The sequence below is a fragment of the Pinus tabuliformis genome, chromosome Q (genome assembly GCF_031772625.1).
Source record: "Pinus tabuliformis cultivar Carrire ecotype Pingquan chromosome Q, CPIR1, whole genome shotgun sequence".
Classification (NCBI taxonomy): Eukaryota; Viridiplantae; Streptophyta; class Pinopsida; order Pinales; family Pinaceae; genus Pinus; species Pinus tabuliformis.
The window spans coordinates 279,754,742-279,774,191 of record NC_142296.1 but is presented as its reverse complement, the minus strand read 5'-3'; the positions used below and the strand labels follow the sequence as shown (position 1 = coordinate 279,774,191).

At 39.4% G+C, this 19,450-nt stretch overlaps 2 protein-coding genes across 6 annotated transcripts in view; one reads left to right on the top strand and one right to left on the bottom strand.

The window, feature by feature from the left end:
* LOC149219316 (uncharacterized) overlaps positions 1–19,450 on the bottom strand; it is a 130,536-nt gene that overhangs the window by 30,335 nt on the left and 80,751 nt on the right. Inside the window, exon 6 of one of the 5 annotated variants that reach the window (XM_089384340.1) lies at positions 14,380–14,489. The exons of the other annotated variants lie outside the window; for them this stretch is intronic. Coding sequence (XP_089240466.1) covers positions 14,380–14,489 — 110 coding nt within the window. The remainder of the gene's footprint in view (positions 1–14,379; positions 14,490–19,450) is intronic. 5 annotated transcript variants of the gene reach the window in all.
* LOC149219317 (uncharacterized) lies at positions 1,091–3,195 on the top strand. Its single transcript, XM_089382568.1, has 2 exons — positions 1,091–2,893; positions 3,018–3,195. The coding sequence occupies exon 1, from the start codon at positions 1,181–1,183 to the stop codon at positions 2,672–2,674; it is 1,494 nt and encodes a 497-aa protein (XP_089238694.1). The 5' UTR covers positions 1,091–1,180; the 3' UTR covers positions 2,675–2,893; positions 3,018–3,195.

Here is a 19,450-nt window from a genome sequence, read left to right as displayed (position 1 = left end):
CAATGGCTAGAAATGGGATCAAACGAGCGTGTCTCTTTGTACATTTCAAGAATAAATGCAATGCAAGTTGTAGAGTTCCCATCACTATAAAACCAATCATCCTTCTCAGGAATTGTAAGCAACATATTGTCATGTTTCTGAACTACATTGCCAACCTTTTCTTCTACATCTGTTAACTATGGCCAACCTGCTGCCCTAAGTCAGACTTCAGTCCATAGAATGAACACTTTCTCACTGTGACCCCTTCTTTTTCCACAGAATAGACCTCGAAACAGTGTTGTTAAAATCGCGATTTTATCGGAAAATCGCGATTTTTTCGCAAAACCGATTTTATTGCGATTTTTATCCATAAAAATCGGCCATTTTTTTTATACGCGATTTTTTCAATCGCGAGTTTTTCAAAAAATCGCGATTTTTTCGAAAAAATCGCGATTTTTAGCGAAAAAATCGCAGGGCACGGGGGCAGCGGACGTTTTATATGGAAATTCGATTTTTTTTTTATTTCATTGAGCAGTCCGCGCGGAGGAGGAGGAGAAGAAGTGAGGGAGAGGAGCTGAAGGGTTGCCGTCGGATTTGGGAGCGAATCCAAGCGTTTTTAGGAGGAATCCAAGCCAAGATCACCAATTTGTCCATAAACCAGGTATGTAGATTAATTTTTTTTTGTTTTTCATTGTTTTTAAAGAATTTTTGGAAATTTTTCATTGATTTGGGATGGGTTATTTGTTATGACTATGAGAACCAATTTTTTATTTTTATTTTCTCATTTTTTTTAAACATTGTTTATTTTTTTTGAATTTTCATTGTTTTTTGGCATTTGCCATTGGCATTTGGTTGGGTAACTTGGGTTTGGAAATTGGGATTTTGGAAATAATTAACTTGTAATTTTGTAAATGCTAAATTGTAATTTGTATTATGTAATCCTAAATTCTTATTTCCTAATCCTTATTTTTCCATATGTTTGCAAATTCAAAATTCAAAAACAAACATGCCAAGGAAATTGGATCCTTTCTGGGAATATGGTGACCCTAAAACTCTGAATGATAGACAAAACTTGTATTGCAAATTGTGTGGAAAGGAGATATTCGGGGGGGTGTACAGGTTGAAGTTCCACCTTGCAAAAATCCCTGGACGTGATGTGGTGCCCTGTCCTAATACAAATGCTGAAATTATCCGAAAAGCCATGAGAGCATTGGGAGAATTAGAGCACTCTAAAGAGGCCAAAGAAGAACTCAAAAGGCAACTAAAAAGGTCAGCTGAAGGAAGTGGGCCAAGTGGCACTGGTTCTACTGCAGCGTCAGTCAATCCGGTAGCTGCATCATCATTTTTTGTTCCTCGAACCACACCTGGTGCACAACCAACTATCGGTTCAATGATGAAAAGAACTGAAAAAGAACAAGCTGACAAGTTGATGACAAAATTTCTCCTCTGGAGTGATATTCCTTTCAGCATTGTAAGGAATAATCCATTTTTCCAACCTACTGTTGATGCTATTGCCAGTGTTGGCTCGGGGTACAAAATCCCTTCTCTTCATGATTTCAGAGGCCGGCTTCTTCAAGATGAAAAGCGTGACTGCACCCAAAGATTGGAGGATTTTAGGGAATCCTGGGCACAAACAGGATGCACTGTTATGTCAGATGGTTGGACTGACCAAAAGGGGAGAACCCTTATAAACTTCTTGGTTAGTTGTCCCAGGGGGACTATGTTTATCAAATCTATTGATGCAACTCATCAAATCAAAGATGCAAAAAATTTATGTGATTTGCTGGATGTGTTTATTTTGGAGGTGGGTGCAGAAAATGTTGTCCAAGTCATAACGGACAACGCTGCAAATTATGTTGCTGCTGGTAGAATGCTTATGGACAGGCATCCTACTTTATTTTGGACACCTTGTGCTGCCCATTGTATTGATTTGATGTTAGAGGACATAGGGAAAATTCCCTTTGTCAAAGAGACTGTTGACTCATCAAAAAGCATCACAAAATTTATTTACAATCACACATCTGTGCTTAGCTTGATGAGAAAATGCACCAACAACAAAGAGTTGGTGCGCCCCGCCATTACACGGTTTGCGACGAGTTTCATATCTCTTCAATCCCTCTTGAAATCTATGTGGGATTTGAAGAGAATGTTTGTTTCAGAGGAGTGGCGTTCTTCGCCAATGAGCCGCAAACCAGAAGGAGAGGCCGTCTGCAGACTTGTTTCATACCAAGAAGACTTCTGGGCGGGAGTGCAGGAGGTGTGCGCTGTCACTGAACCTTTGGTAAAGGTTCTTCGGTTGGTAGATGGTGAGAAGCCCGCAATGGGCTATTTGTATGAAGCCATGGACAGGGCCAAAGAAGCCATTCGGTCCTACTATGATGACAAGGGAGATGATGGGTTCCAGAGACAACTCCTTCTATGGAACGTCATTGATGAGCGATGGAACAACACACTCCATCGTCCCATTCATGCTGCTGGGCTTTTCCTGAACCCTGCATTTTCTTATGCATGTGGGTTTGATTTTGATGCTGAGATCATGGATGGATTATTAACCTGTGTCCAGAAGATGGTGAGAACTCCAGAACAACGTATGGAGATCTCTAAACAAATTGAGACGTATAAGATGTCAGGTGGCACATTTGGCTTTGATATGGCTATCTTTGATAGGACGGCCAAAATGCCAGGTATTTTTTAGTTTGTAACTTTGTTTCAAATTTCATTGTCTCTTCAAATTCCATTTTTTTCTTATGTTTATTTGTAATTTTGTTGTAGCCGCATGGTGGAAGATGTATGGTGGCAGAGTACCCCTTTTGCAAAAGCTTGCCATACGCATCCTCAGCCAAACATGCAGCTCCTCGGGATGTGAGCGCAATTGGAGTGTATTTGAAAAAATACACAACAAGAAGCGCAATAGGTTAACAACTTAACACTTAAACATTTAAAATATTGCAAATTTCCAAATAAATTTTTGAATTCATTAAACAATATTTTTTTTTATAATATTAATTATTAATTATTATTTCATGAACTTTGTACAGGTTGGAGTCCCGTAGACTTAATGACATGGTCTATGTCTACTACAATCTTCGATTGTGGGTGAGGCAACTAGACAAGACACCTGATATGGAAGCCATCTCATTGGATGAGATTGACACCACTGCTGAATGGAGGGTTGAGACCGAGAGGCCTCTCATGGATCCCACTGAGGATTGGTTAGTGCAGGATGAGGGGGAGGAGGAGGAGGAGGGGGAGGAGGAGGAGGAGGAGGAGGAGGAGCAGGAGCAGGAGCAGGAGGAGGAGGAGTTGGAGGAGCAGGAGGAGGAGGTGACACCGCCTACCCGGGCTACCACTAGAGGACGTGGTCTCTGTCTACCTACAGTAGCTGCTACTTCTACAGCTACTTCTTCAGCTTCTAGAGCACGTCAGACTCCACTGCCATTTCCACCACCACAGGCACCAGCATCTTCATCTAGGGGGAAAGGGAAAGCAGTGACATTTTCTCGCAAGAGGGGCAGAGGAAATCAATAGGATTAGAGTCTTAGACTTTCATTTTATTGTATATGACATTATGACATGATGAGATACATTATCATATTTTTTGTTGATATTTTGAGGCTGAGTTGGGACTCAGGACTTACTATTCAGGACATGATTCAATGTTATGTGTGATTTTAGCGCTAGAAATGATATTAAACATCTTATATATTAGTTTTTTTATCATATTTATGTGTCAATGTATTTATTTTATGTTGTAGATGGTTTAGATATTAAAAAAATTGAAAAAAAAATGAATATTTTTGTGCCAAACGATTTTTTCCCGATTTTAACGATTTTTTCCGCTTTTTTCCCGGCGCCGATTAAATCCCGATCGCGCTTTTAACAACATTGCCTCGAAATAACTTCTTTCTTGGTTGTGGTTAGTCCTTTAACCCTTCAACCATACAGCGTAGACCTTATACCAACCTTCTTTCTACGGCCTAGACAGCATACCATCCAACCCTCTGCTAGGGCTTGGATTGTTGAGAAATCTAGAGCAGAGATATTAGATGATTTCTCTTATAACGATAGTTGCTTGTGAGGACTTTTACTTTTCTTAATTAGGTACTTCTTGTAATTGATTATTATTATGTGTTCTTGATCAAACAGCTACCAAACCATAAAGAACAATGAGACAAAGGACACAAGATGTAGGCGATCAGCCAAGGCCAAAACCTCTCCAAGCTTGAGCAAAAAACCCAACAAATTCTTCTTCTTATAGAACCTTCAATTAACGAATTCCAAGACCTAGACCTTTGACCAAGAACCCTTCCAATACCAAGTCAATGCTCCTTCTTTGAGTAGCTCCTCTTTCCAGCAACTTCAACCTATCTTGCAACTGCACCTTCGACTTGCCCAGAATCTGCAACTTCAACTTGCCCAGAAACTACAACTTCTATTGCAGCGTCAACTACAACTTCATTTCTTTGCTTAGGTAGATTCTTTCTCTTAGAGAACTCGACTTTCAGAACAACTCCTTTTGGTGACCTAATTTTGCTTCTGCAACTCGGCTTTACAGCAACAATATGTGCCCTAATTTCTTCGCACGTGTGGAGAGAAGCAACCCAAAACAAAACCCAAAACTTTGACTTCTCCTTCCTTCGATCTCCTCTTCTTCGCACTTCTTTTCTTATTTCGATCGAACTTGTGTGAGTGTGAGTGTGAGTGTGAGTGTGTTCTCCAAATGAGGTTGAGTGCCCTATATATAGGCTTCCTTGAGCCTCCTATTAGGCCGACATGTTGGTACATTACGCCGACTTGATGCTTGCATGATTGACTTGGTCTTGGAGGGTCTTTTGACTCTAATTTGACTCAAATAATTTTCTTACAATATGTAACATGCCCAAATGGGTCATTCATACATGACAATGACTCAATGACTTTATAAAAAACCTAGAAGAACTCAATGGATGCTTTGACCTATAAAAATAAATTCTCTTGAGTATGAAACCCATGCCTCAAGACTCAATAATAAATTTATTTCTCTTTTCATTAAATATATAAAATCATGATTACATTTGTCATTATGAAGACCGAACCTAGTTACATATTTCAACACTCTCTCTTAACTAGGGAGGTATTCATAATCCATACAAGGTACTTGGACATTCTCAATCTGAAGAATTCTCACAAGAATAGTCAGATTGGTCACCCATATGTATAGCATCATATCATCCAACATTGTCACATATCAAGGCCTTGACTAAGAACCCTATCTCTCCACAAGATCAAAGCACAATGCTGGCGAAACCAATGATTTATAGACACCCTCATCATTGTCTCTCTCAGAACATATCCCACCCGAGTTCTCTCGGAGTACGTTCCACCAGGACTATTCTTATCTTAAATTCCCAGACCTCAAAGAATATCAGTCCTCCATGACTTACTCTTATCTTGGATGCCCTACCACATCCTCAAAGAGTATCGGATCCCAGATGCTTACCCAGTCCTCCATTCTATCTTCCCAGGTGAAGAGAAGAATGATGTGTTTATCTCTCCTCATGGCCTTTACTAAGACTTACGGTTGTTAGTCTTGGTCTAGTGCATAACACATGAAGTAGAGAACCATATTTGTCACTCCCTCTTGACCAGGAATGACCAACCCATTCCATAAAAGGAATGTACCCAAGCTCCCTCTTAATCAAGAACTTGTCCAAGCTCCCTCTTAACCAGGGACTTGCTTCCAGCAGCTCTTTAGGTGGAGATCATGGGACAACCAGCTAGCTGCTTGTAGAATTCCTTCCTTTGATGTCATGAATTTCTTCTTTGTCATAGAGTCTACATCTTTCGGGACTTCTTCGTAGGGCATAGACCATCCATCACTTTCATCCATGAGCCAGTCATGTCATTATTCCTTTCATTGGAAAGTGATCCATTAGTCCATATCTGGTCTTCCTTCATGCCATGTTTCCTTAAGGATTTTTCATCTTGCTACATGGGCATCAATTGCGAAAGACATTCACAGCTCTTTCTTTGGCAGCCCTGCATAAGCCCATCCAGATATTATTTAAAATAAGAAATGAACATTAAATCAAAGTTACCTTTGTGATGGTCTTTCATCATGACATCTTCCTGTGAGCATCAGCATCCTGCATACATATTGACACATCTCCAAAAGATACATGTTGTTAAGGGTCTCTTTCTTTTTCAGACTTCATCAGGGTCTTCATATCTTTCATGGAGATATCATAGTCAAATCTTGTAGTCCTCGGATGTTGATTACCTCTTCCATAGTTGCATATTTCATGATCTCTTCCTTTCTTTCTTCACACATTTTTTTCCCAAGAACCTCCAATCAGAGTTCCTCTGATTTTAGTCAATCACCTCATATTTCATATGAGGACATATTATGTTGATTTCATCTAGTCAATGTGTGACCCATGCCTTTCTGCATCCTTTCAAAAGAGGAGATATTATATTTTGATCATGCTCTCGAGATAGAGCATTTATCCATGTTACCTGCAACCATATGACATGACTCTATTTTATCAAATACAAGCATACATACCTCATTATCCTTTTAGGTCATCTAGACTTCTTTTAGCAGCTTCCTTGATTGAAAGTACTTCAATTTCTTGATCTGCTTCACTTCTTTTGACATCATACCATCATTCCATGAATCCCATACAAGTTGGAATTCTCGACAAGACACTTGCTTCTTCTAGTAGGTGAACCTTCCAATGAAGATTCCAATGAAAGATCTTGAAATGCTCCTTTTGAATGATGTATGATGAGCTCTATGCTAAATGACTTTCTTTTTCCCATAAGTACTATGAGCTTACCAAGAGCTACATGTTATGATATTCCAACACATAGGAAATAATTAAGTATAACTTGGTCCAGTGTATAGTTAGGTAAAGTGTGTTTCTTTAGTATGTACTTTCTATAACTTACAATCCGACGGTCACGATATGTTCTAGACATGAAGTGATCCGACAGTTCATTCTCTCCTCGCTATTACCGATACTTGATACGTGGTTCATTCTAGACATGAAGTGATCCGACAGTTCATTCTCTCCTCGCTTATATAATACAATTTGAATGGGTGCATTTAGGAGCCCTGAAAATCACATCTTGCCCAATGTAGCGAAAAAGACTAATTTGCACTCTTAGAAGAGAAGAGTGTAGAATGTGTGATGATCAAATGAAATGAGGGGGAGTCTCTATTTATATGAAACCTAACTCCCTCAATTTTACAAAAATACAAGTAAAAGACGTAATTACAAGTTTATTTTGAGTGTTCCACAAGAGTGAGGTTACAAACTAATCTTAGTTGCATCATTATATTATTTGTCATCTATTTTGATTCTTTTATAGTGGAAAAAGTGGAGGAATCAACTCAAAGGGATTATTTTACCAATGGGTTCCACTTTGGCGAATTAGGGTTTGAAACATTCAAGAAGAAATTTGAGGCATCAAATGATATTTTTTGGGGGGTATAATTGTGTTGCTTAAATGCCACACCCCCTAATGCTATTCTACACACAGATATCTTTCCAACAATGCAAAAATCATCTCAATTCATATGCAAAGGTTATGCCATCTAGAAGTTGACCTTCTTGTTTTGACCACCATGATTCCTCTCTTAGCGCCCATTATTCACGTTAAAAAGGTTAGCCCACATGATCATGATCGAGAAAACTTTAGAAGAGTCGATATTGTAACTCTAGTTAACAGTTGAAGGAGTCAAACTTAACCACTTGTAGGTTATTGAGTTGTGTTATAATCGGGCCACTAAGAGGAAAGGGGGTTCCATTCTATTCAAGTGCATTTTGTTTCATAAAGAGAGAAAAAACAACGAGGGTTTATGCATTGTAGCAACCCGTGGACCACAAGTCTCACTTCCTTGTACTTGCATCCATTTCCATTCAGAGAAAGAGAAAGTAAAGCAACCTCACCTTCCAGCTAGGTTTTCTCCCAAAAGAGTTTATCAGGCCATATCTTGTAAATGTCTTAGGGAGCTTTTGTCCTTACAGATTTTTAGAGCGTAGGCTTTCCAACATAATTTCTTTGCTTGTAAAGTAATGAAACAACTAGTTCACTCAATAGTACAACACATAAATAAGCAATATAGTCCACAATAAATAGCAATGCTCACTCAGCGACAAGTAATATAATATTCCATTCAACACAGTACCGTAATTCAACCATCAACAAATTTGACAACAATTCCAGTACTAAGTCCAAACCTAACAGAGTTCTATCAACGTTCAATCGCCTACAAAGTGACCTGAAATAGTTTGCAAATTCTGACTCAGGGGTGTTTGAACAGCCTCAAAACAAACCCCAAACTCTGCTACAGAAATTGACCAAGAAACCCACTAAATTCCGACTCCAAGAAAGAGGCGGTTGAGCCACCTCAGGAATTGACAGAACTGCTCAAGAAATCACCAAATTCTGTCTCCAATATGCCTCAAGAAACCCTTCTAAACTTTGTTTCAGGGGCACCGATTTGTCTCGAGAATCTTTGGTATATCATAAAGTATAAACCGCCCTCTGAGTAGCCTCAGAAGGTCTCGGTCTGCGTCAGCAAAGATGTCTTTGTTTTGCCTCAAAACAAACTCGCATAATCTCAGCCTCAAAGAGGCTTGGTCTGCCTCAAATAATTAGCCATTGTTTGCCTCAGAACAAACTCGCATAACTTCAAGAAGGGGGGCACGAATCCTGTCTCAAAGCTAGGCCGCAGGGTTGAACTAGCCTCATAAATGTCCACCAAAAATTTTCCCAAAATCAAACCGCAATTCTGCTATAAAAAGCTAATCCCCCACAAGGAAGCTAGCACAAATACATGCCTTCTAAATTCCCTAAAGAATATGTTGTGTGCCAGAACAAGGGAAATATTCAATCCTCAGACCAAACAGAATAGCTACAATGACCTATGCTAGAACAAGGAAAGGGCAACTAGGTAAGGTGGGATAACCTCCACCAAAACTAGTCAAGAAGAGCAAGGAGTCTTTAAACCCTCAGCGCCTCAGGCTCAAAGAAAACAGAGACAAATTAATCCAATCCAATGATGATCAAATGATTCTACCTCTCTTGTATTTATATATTTTCTTGTCGGTGTTTCTCCTTAATTAGTTGAGAGGGGTTTGTGGCAACCCACAACTTTGGGCTTTTTGCCCCAATTGCCCCAAAACTTACCCCATGTTTCCCAAACATTTGGTGATTTGAGGTTTTCCCCTCTATCAAAGACTATAGCCTACGGGGATTGATAGGCTACTTTGTCCCTTGAGCAATTAATCCATAGGGGACATTACATATTTTGTGTTATTACTTATGGTTGTGAGCAATCATATTTTTGTTTGTTCTCTATTTTCTGCATTTTCTATATTACATGCATAAAATCAGTAACTTAATAAATCCTCTAGTCTAAGGAAAATAACCCTCATAATATAGATTTCAAAGTTTCAATATAAATTTATTCGATTTGTTGTGACGAACTGTCTAGTGGAATATCCACATCAATTTAAGGATCACAAGCCAACCTCGTAGCTCAAAAACATAACAAAAGATGCCAAAAATGGCCACACATGTGGGAGAAAAATCCTCTTCCACTATGATATCATGCTCCAAAGGAACTATTGAGTGCTCCATACTCCAAAAAGTAGCTCTGAGACCATGGGCATGCCTCCATATGAAGACGTCTTCACCATAGTTCCATGTGTCACCTCTAAAGGGCACGAGGGGTGATGTATCACCGATTTACTCAAGTGTTAGGGTCAAAAAGTGATGTGCAAGCCCTCCCCTCTCATCTCAAAGATAACAATCATCATCCATGCTCCAAAATAGGCAATGCCCATCAAACAGTGCCAAGGCTAGCCTAGAGGAGTCATGGGTCCACCTAGGCACATCATCAATATCTCCAACACTAAGCTTCAAGGGCTTAGCGTTTCACCATTTGGGGGTACCTCTAAGCGCCAAGTACCATGTGGAATCAAGTAGCCCAATGCATTGCTCTGGGTGGGCAATGTTGCATCAACAAGGTCATATTTGTTATATGGAATGTGTAAAACAACCTTTGGAATGCTATTGAGAAGAAGGATAATCATGTCTCCAAAGGCCTTTGCTGCCATGACAATACCACTTGACAAAACCTTACTCAAATTCAAATGTAATCACCAATCATTAGGGACAATATCCATAAATGCATCATACTGGACAATACATAATGTTGGGGGCACAATAATACTTCACACAAAGCTCACCTTCAAATGCCTAACTAGATCAAGTCTTGTAAACTTACCTCTTTATGTTAGGATTCAGGAAAGGTTAGATGGATAACCCTATTAGGTGTTTCCAACCCCCGATGGGAAATGACATGTTCCAAGTTAGCCCATCAATTCATAGGCATGTGTGAGAATGGTGGCTACTAAATGGGAAGGACTTTTGGTCAAGGTAACATAGCCATGTGACCAGCTAATGGAGGTCCAACATCCTAAGTCTGTAGATGTAAGGAGGGAGCAATCATGGAGGCATGAGTTATCCCTTTCCTCATACTACTTTTTCCGCCCCTCTAGTGCGTCTTTTACTTCTTTATTATTTGCTTTGATTTGGGTGCATAGCTCAAGAGCCCAAGCTTGCGATTGAGATATTTCATTACCCCTCAAGAGTTTCTTTTATAGATGAAGCATTTTAGCATGAGTTTCTTTTATAGATGAAGCATTTTAGCATGAGTTTCTTTTATAGATGAAGCATTTGTGCTAAAGGAACTGGGTGATGGCTAATGAAGGGGGTAGAGCTCATGATAAGCTTTTGCCCACGCGCTAATCAAATGTCCCAGATATCTTTTGCATTCTATCATTTTCTTTGATTATGGTTTTCCTATGCTTTTATCTTTCTTTTAGTTGCATCATGTTGAAGAATCTAGGGCAGTTAGCATTAATAAGATTCTTCAAGGAATGCTAACTATTTGTGAGGTGTTTTTTATTTTGTCTTCTTATTCCAACCTTCACTTATTATTATTAGAGTGTGTCTTCATTAGTTCATCAAATAGTTACCAAAACAAAGAGACAAGAACACAAGATGTTGGCATCCTGCCAGGGCCAAAACCTCTCCCTCTTGGAGAGGAAAACCCGCATAAAATTCTTCTTATAGAGATTCCAATTGACAAATACCAAGACCATGACCCTTGATCTACTAGACCACTCCAAGACCAAGACACCAATCCTCTTCTTCATTACTGCTGAGTTTATCTTCATCACTATTGCTTCACTGAGGTCATCATTATTATATTACAGTTGATCCATAGCTACACCTCCACCTAGATGATTGTTGCACTTTTACTTAGATCATCACCATGTCAACTAGGTCTCTGTACAGACCTTATCTTCATCGAGATCTTGACAGTGTTTACATGATTACTTCTATGTTGCACTTGTGGGATCATCAAGGTTCTTATCATTACAATGAGACTATGACTATGAGTATGCCGAGAGTGTATTATCCTCTCCATAACAGGTATGTCGAGACTGTGTTATGCTGCTTATGGGATCATCGTGATCCTTAACCATGCCGAGATAGTAAGATTGTTTTCCTTGCACCGAGAGCATCATCATATATATGTTGAGACTATAATTTGTCTCACTGTAATTGTCCACGAAGATTGCAGAGGTACCCGAGAATGAACCTTCCTGTACTCAACCGAAGTTTTGTACCATTGTATACATCAGAAATTATTGTCCCACTTGTCTGAGATTTTGTACTTACTATGCCATCCAAGATCCTATAATAGACTTCCGAAAATCTCAAACAAGTCCAAGTTTCTTCACTGTCTTTTGCGGATACCTCAGCTGGGTATATATAGTGGTTTGCCCTCCATATTTGGCCGACCTGAGCCATTGAAGAGTTGTGTCTTCAATGCAAGCTGACATGACATCCTTTAATTCAATTTTGTAGGCCGATATAACTGCTTTCTTCATCGTTTTACTCGCTAACTTCATCAAGAGAATTGTGCTTGTCTTGGAGGGTTGATCTAGACACTAGGTTGACTCATATAGATTACATATATGCTCAAGAAGAGCTCTTTACACGTCTTTGACTCTTTGACTTTCCTCGACCTATAGAATGAGCAAGAAACTCATTCTTATAATTTACAAAAATAATATTTCTTTTTCTTGACAAGTACAAAGATCAAAATTACATTTGTAAATACCGAGGGGGGTAGAGCTCATGATAAGCTTTTGCCCACGCGCTAATCAAACGTCCCAGATATCTTTTGCATTCTATCATTTTCTTTGATTATGGTTTTCCCATGCTTTTATCTTTCTTTTAGTTGCATCATGTTGAAGAATAGCATTAATAAGATTCTTCTAGGCATGATAACTATTTGTGAGGTGTTTTTCAATTTTTCTTATTTCAATCTTCACTTATTATTATTAGAGTGTGTCTTCATTAGTTCATCAAATAGCTACCAAAACAAAGAGACAAGAACACAAGATGTTGGCATCCTGGCAGGGCCATAACCTCTCCCTCTTGGAGTGGAAAACCCACATAAAATTCTTCTTATAGAGATTCCAATTGACGAATACCAAGAACATGACCCTTGATCTACTAGACCACTCCAAGACCAAGACCCCAATCCTCTTCTTCATTACTGTTGAGTTTATCTTCATCATTGTTGCTTCACCAAGGTCATCATTATTATATCACAGTTGATCCATAGCTGCACCTCCACCTAGATGATTGTTGCACTTTTACTTAGATCATCACCATGTCAACTAGTTCTCTGTACAAACCTTGTCTTCATCGAGATCTTGACAGTGTTTACATGATTACTTCTATGCTGCACTTGTGGGATCATCAAGGTTCTTATCATTACAATGAGACTGTGACTGTGAGTATGTCAAGAGTGTATTATCCTCTCCATAACAGGTATGTCGAGACTGCGTTATGCTGCTTATGGGATCATCGTGATCCTTAATCATGCCGAGATAGTAAGATTGCTTTCCTTGCACTGAGAGCATCATCATATATATGCTGAGACTGTAATTTGTCTCACTGTAATTGTACACGAAGATTGCAGAGGTACCCGAGAATGAACCTTCCTGTACTCAACTGAAGTTTTGTACCATTGTATACATCAGAAATTATTGTCCCGCTTGTCCGAGATTCTGTACTTATTGTGCCATCCAAGATCCTATAATAGAATTCTGAAAATCTCAGACAAGTCTGAGTTTCTTCACTGTCTTTTGCAGATACCCCAGCTGGGTATATATAGTGGTTTTCCCTCCATATTTAGCCAACCTGAACCAGTGAAGAGTTGTGTCTTCAATGCAAGCTGACATGACATCCTTTAATTCGATTTTGTAGGCCGACATAACTGCTTTCTTCATCATTGTGCTTGCTGCCTTCATCAAGAGGATTGTGCTTGTCTTGGAGGGTTGTCTAGACACTAGGTTGACTCATATATAGTACATATATGCTCAAGAAGAGCTCTTTACACATGTCTTTGACTCTCTGACTTTCCTAGACCTGTAGAATGAGCAAGAAACTCATTCTTATAATTTACAAAAATAATTTCTTTTTCTTGACAAATACAAAGATCAAAATTACATTTGTAAATACCAAACCTAGTTACACTTTCTTCAACACATCAACCTCCAAGGCAAAGTTTTAGTGGCCCAAACTAAAGGATGAGGATGAAGGGGTGAATCCCAATGACCAATGACCACCAGCCCAACAAACGGAGATGCATAGGGGGAAAGATGAAAGTGATATGGAATAATCATGGGCACGCTACTTCAATCAGAGCGCGCCCAGTAGTGCCCTTCCTAAAACTCTAAGGCTTCAAAGGAGGTCCCACTAGACTAAAGTCAAAGACTAACGTCCCAAGAGAAGTGAGGGAGCAAGAATATAGTCAAGATCGGTCAATTATCCAGTTTTCCCCTTGATCTATATTAGTATGCCCATAACATTATGTGAAAGCACATGATTGCAAAATGCTTAAAGTAACTGTCGATGGATGAACCACCTTTCTTTATGAAGGAAAACTATATGGGAGAGAGAGATCTGACAAGAGAAAGAAGTGGAGAATCTTGGCATCATGTTATGTGTCGATCATTAAGAGTTGCTCGTTGGCTGGCTGTCCAAGGAGGAGAAAAAATTTCTCCTATGGATTACCCACTTTTTTGTGGGTAACACTCCTCATAATTGGTATTTCGGATTCCCAACAACACCATCATAATCAAAAATAGAAGTATAATGATAAACCACATACCCATCATGCTTCTTGAAAGTGGAAATAACCTATTGCATATAATAATATGGAGGAATGGGAAAGTGTGGGAAAAGAGCACATTCAACATAGAAAATATACAAGTTTACAACACATGGGAAAAAACAAACAAAAATGGGGCTAAATCCTACCTCTTCATCTCTCCCGTGGAGATTGAATGTAGGTATGGTAGCCTGCAAACTCCCTTCAAAGCTCTCACACATTTGTTCCTCAATGACTACCAAGAAGTGTACTGAAAACCCTAGCAAAGATGAGTGAAATAAGTGAAAAAAGTGATAGAATGAAATGTGAAAATTTCAAGCCCTGGGTGACTGATGTCCTTATGAAGTTATGATCTCAATCAAACAAATAGATTGTTGAACTTAATTAATGTTGACAGTTGAAATTAAATTTCAGACCATAGCATCAACTTATCAATCACATAATAAGTATAACTATAACTTAAATACAGAAACATACAAATTAATTTCACACATACACAAACAGTTACTCTTCAAAATAACTTTTCATTCCTTTGAAAAATTTATAAAGAAACCTCCACAAGCTGCCCACAAAAACACAGCACTGCACAGTTAGCGAAATTAGCCTAAACTTGAGCAAAACAACCAGCTAAGAAGTCACAGACTGCGGTATAGCTGTACTGCCTCTTGCACATCTGCACTGCCTGCTGTACTACCAACTGTGTGGCCTGCCCATACATAATCTTGAATGGTATGCCCATACGACTGTACAGATCTAGACAGTCATATCCATATGACTATGGACTTTCATACATTGTACAGGGCTATGCACTGGCCAGAAGCATCTCTTTCCTTGTTGCCTGTGCGCGCTCTCTCTCTCTCTCTTAACCACTCAATTGTTCAACTATGTTGAAAGCCTCTAGCTTGACCTGTCTTAAAACTTCTATATGAGAATCTGTTTTTGAGATTACTCCTAATCTAACTCGTGCATGAGATACACTTATCGACTCAACTATTAAATATAAGGCATTCATCTTTTTTACTAAAGTGAACTACAAAATAGAATTACTTTTTGAAAATATCTCCAACTACTTCTCGCACATTCACACTGAACCTATACAGAAGTTCTTGTCCAGGCTATAATTCTCAACATGAAAGCAGAATAAAAGATGTTCTAATCCATCAATAAACCCTAGGCATGAATTATTTCCCAGCTAGCAAAAAATCAAGAAGAAAGTCACGCAGTTCATGAAGGGTTTTGTTGCCCACGAAAAGCACTCATGGAGAATTTTTTTTGGCCCAATAGCACCCCAAGAGTGCCTCGATAGAGTCCAAGGAGCATCACTCCCATACCACTTCCCACAAGGGCGGGTATGGGAGTGATCAAAACCCTGCAAGAGCAAACTCCTTACAAATGCTCTCATGCAGAGATGACTGGGAGTGTGTATCTAAGGGCACTCTTTGGGGGTACACTCACTTGGAGAGGCAATTCAGGAGTGAAGTGAAGTGGGGGGATCACTCTCATGCAGCATAGGAACAAACACATTTCCCCTGTGTCATTGTCAACAAAAAGTCAAACTTGATCCCATACTTGACAAATGACTAAAGGAGTTCCAAAATTCAAGTCCACCCCAAAATGAACGCTTTAAAAAGAAAGTAAAATTTGAAAATAACTGATCCGTAGAAAATATTTCCCATAATCTAGGCAATTCTGATGCCTAACTCTGCAAAAAAAAATGTGATGCCTAATTATGGACATCACTTAACAACCTAAGCATTTGTAAATATTAAGAACCTTAAGAGAATAAATTTTTTAATGAAACAGTAGTAGTTATGGCACATGTTTAGGATTAAGAATGAGGAGGATAGATCCAGTCAATGAATCCATCAGGTGTCTACACACCCAAGGAAGAATATAAGGTACTATGGTCTGGGGTTGATTTGGGGGTTCACATGTGGTGGTGGAAGAAGGTTTGGAAGTTTAAATTTCCCTCAAAATCTAATATTTCAATGTGGCGCTCGCTCAAAAAGAAGGCACCTTACATGGGATATCCTTCAGAAAAGGAATCAATATGGTCCTGGGAGGTGTTCACTGTGAAAGGAAAATGAAGAATCAAAATACCATCTAATAATGTCTTGTTCATATGCTATTCAGGTCTGGAAGGAGGTCAAAGGATCAACTGGGTTAAAGGATGTCAGGAACAGTGCCTCTATTGAGGAGGGTTTAATGCTCTGGTGTAAAAATGAAATCATAGAGCCTCAGAGCATTGGATGTGATTCTAGCCTGGGGTATATGGCCGGCTAGAATGCTAGCTGTTTTTAGGACAAGGTGATTCCTCCTTTTCAGTGTGCTACTCAAGGACTTAACATATTATCCAGTTTCAAACAAGTGAAAAAGGATAAACCTGTCAAACAGCTTGTAGGGGAGAATATAATATACTTATTAAACACACACAAATAGATAGGCCAATTAAGATAACTCGTAATATCCATTTTATTCACAATGATATGCATTTATACAATGTCTAATGACCCTTAGATTTCATATCCAAGTGGTCTCTTGGACTCCAATGACTCTTCATATTCACACCATAACCCTTAGACGATTAGGTGTCCAACATTCCCCCCCACTCAATCCAAAGGGGTATATACAAGTCCAAGAAGAGAGTTGTAATACAAAAATGCGTGGCAACAATTAGCTGAAACTGCTCTCTGAAATTATGGTATAAGGTGGGAGAACTTGAGGTCTTAACCGGTGGTGGTTTAAGGATGACCACCAACATTGAAACGCTTAGTGCAGTTCTTGGAACAATTCCAAATCTGGCTAGAAGCTAAAGTCTTCTGCTAGAGGAAGTGCTCCCTAATGTTGTGAAAAGGGAGACCTTTGGGGTCTCAACCTGGAAAGCTTGATGCAGTTCCTCGAACAATTCCAAATCTAGCTAGAAGCTGAAGTCTTCTGCTAGAGGAATGTTCTAAAAAAGGGAGACCATTGAGGTCTCAACCTAGAACTCTTCCAAATCTAGTTAGAAGTTGAAATCTTCAGCTAGAGGAAGTGTTCTAAAAAGGGAGACCATTGAGGTCTCAACTTGCAGTGGTTTAAGGAAGACAAACAACCAAAGGCATGCTCATGGGGCTTCTTTGTCTCTAGATACAACTCTGAATCTGGGTATGGTTGACTTTGGCTCTAAGCCCAGACAGCAAAATCAAGTAGTGGCTCAGGCTCGCTTGATGTATCTTTGAAGCTTGTAGATGACCATCAATCCCCCCCTGTCAGATACAAGGTGAGAAGATGAAGAAAACTCAATTGCAAGAGTTCTCAATACTCAAGAACAAATTATGTGGTATGAGTGAAATATCTTCTTGGTTGTTGAAGCCCATTGCCAAGAAGCAATCCATCAAAGGTGAATCTTCGTTCTTGCAGGAAGCTTGTCACTGAAGCATTTGTTTGAATGATGAGTGTGCTTGCCACAATCCTTACAAGGGTGAAGATTAAAACAATGATCTTTCACATGGCCAACTTGATCACAATGTTGGCATTTGACAATTTTCAGTTCTTGCGAAAGAGGAGCAGGATCTAGAACAGGAGAATATCAACCATCTTGAAGAAATACAACACTCTAAAACTGAATGGGCTTAGAATAGTTTGGAGTATATTATATCCAAAACCAGTTCTATGCTTGTTACTGAAAAGCTCTTCCCAAGGTCTGGTGATCAGCTTAAGAAGTGCAACTTGAACTTCTACATCTTCATGCAAATCTACTCCTGAGATGGGCTCAGTGATCTGATCAAATTCTGGTTGCTGAAGGGAATCAACTTCACACTCAAAGGGATTGTTCTGAACAAAAACAAGTTTTGAATGATGTCTTTTTGTTGTAACTCATCTTGTTGTAGTTGTGATTCAAGCTACAAAAAGTCAATTTTCTCTTGTGCATTTTGCAAACAAGTTCTAATGTCGGAAAGTGTGTCCTTGTTGATTTAAACTATATTGTCAATAGCAGATAGTATAAGATTGTTCAATAATTCCAATACCCCATCAGCCATTTTCCAACAATTTAAATTGTTGAATTCAAATACACTCCCAAAATCAAATAAAAGGGTGCTCCATAAACTATAAACTAAGCGTTTGATAAGAGGCTTGGTTGTAGATAATAACAAATTTAACAACAATGTGAACCAATAACAAAGTTCAACATTATATTGTTGATTTGGGGTAGCATCATATGTGCTCTAGCCATGAAAATTGGTGGAGAGGCTAAAGCACATGAGATCTCCAAGACCCAGAAATGGTTTGGGCAGATTCTAACCGGTTTGGGAGATATTAAAATAATTAATATTTTTAATGGAGTTCCCAAGTCTAAACTTAGGAAAAATAAAATATTAATGGGTATTAATATAAAACTGGGTTAGAAGGTTCCAAAAGTCATGGATCAAGCCAAATCTAATCTTCGCAGTTGATTAGAGATTTAATCTTGGACATTGATGGACAAACGAGAAAAGTATAAGAGGAGGCTTGAGGGTCAGTTGGAGAACACACTAGAGTGATCAGTCATTCTATTCTCTAGAGCGGGGTTTGCTAAGAGAGATAGAATCAGTGATCAGCAGCGAGGGGCAGTGAATACATAGCAGAGAGGCAGAGTTGGTACCAGAGAGACAGCGTAGAGCCCGGAGAGGTTGACGCAGAGGCAGTTGGGTGCTACGTAGAGGCAGCCAGGAGCTGCACAGAGCCAGGAGAGGCCAGCGTGTGAGACGCAGAGGGTCTAGGGGCTGACGCAGAAGCTCCAGAAGCTGACGCAGAGGCTAGCAGAGCTGACGCAGGGCCAAGAGGCAGCGCTAGAAGGATTTCGTGGGACAGATTGGGTGTTGCTGAGCCGAGTAGAGTGACACAATCCCTATCAGAGTGACGCAGAGGAGTGGGAGCTGCAATTGTTGTTGTGGTATTGTTCATCCAGTGATTAATCAGTCGCAATATCTGTCTCCGAGGAGAGGTACTACTACCGAGGGCATTCTTTGTTAGGTGAGCCATTTCTGGCACCCTAGTTGTATTCTGAAAACTGCATAATAATAAAACCCTCTGAATAGCTGCACCAGTTTCCCCGCATTGGGTTTTTCGGGGGACACTGGTCCAAAAATAATGGTGTCACTTGTGGGCTTGTTTTCTTTCAGTGGATGATTTGTAGATGTTGATACTGTAGTATTTACAAGGTAAATAACTTGTTAAGTAATTAAACAAGTAGGAAGAAAT

Coding starts and splice junctions, on each gene's coding strand:
- LOC149219317 (XM_089382568.1), top strand. CDS start 1,181: ATGAGAGCATTGGGAGAATTAGAGCACTCTAAAGAGGCCAAAGAAGAA.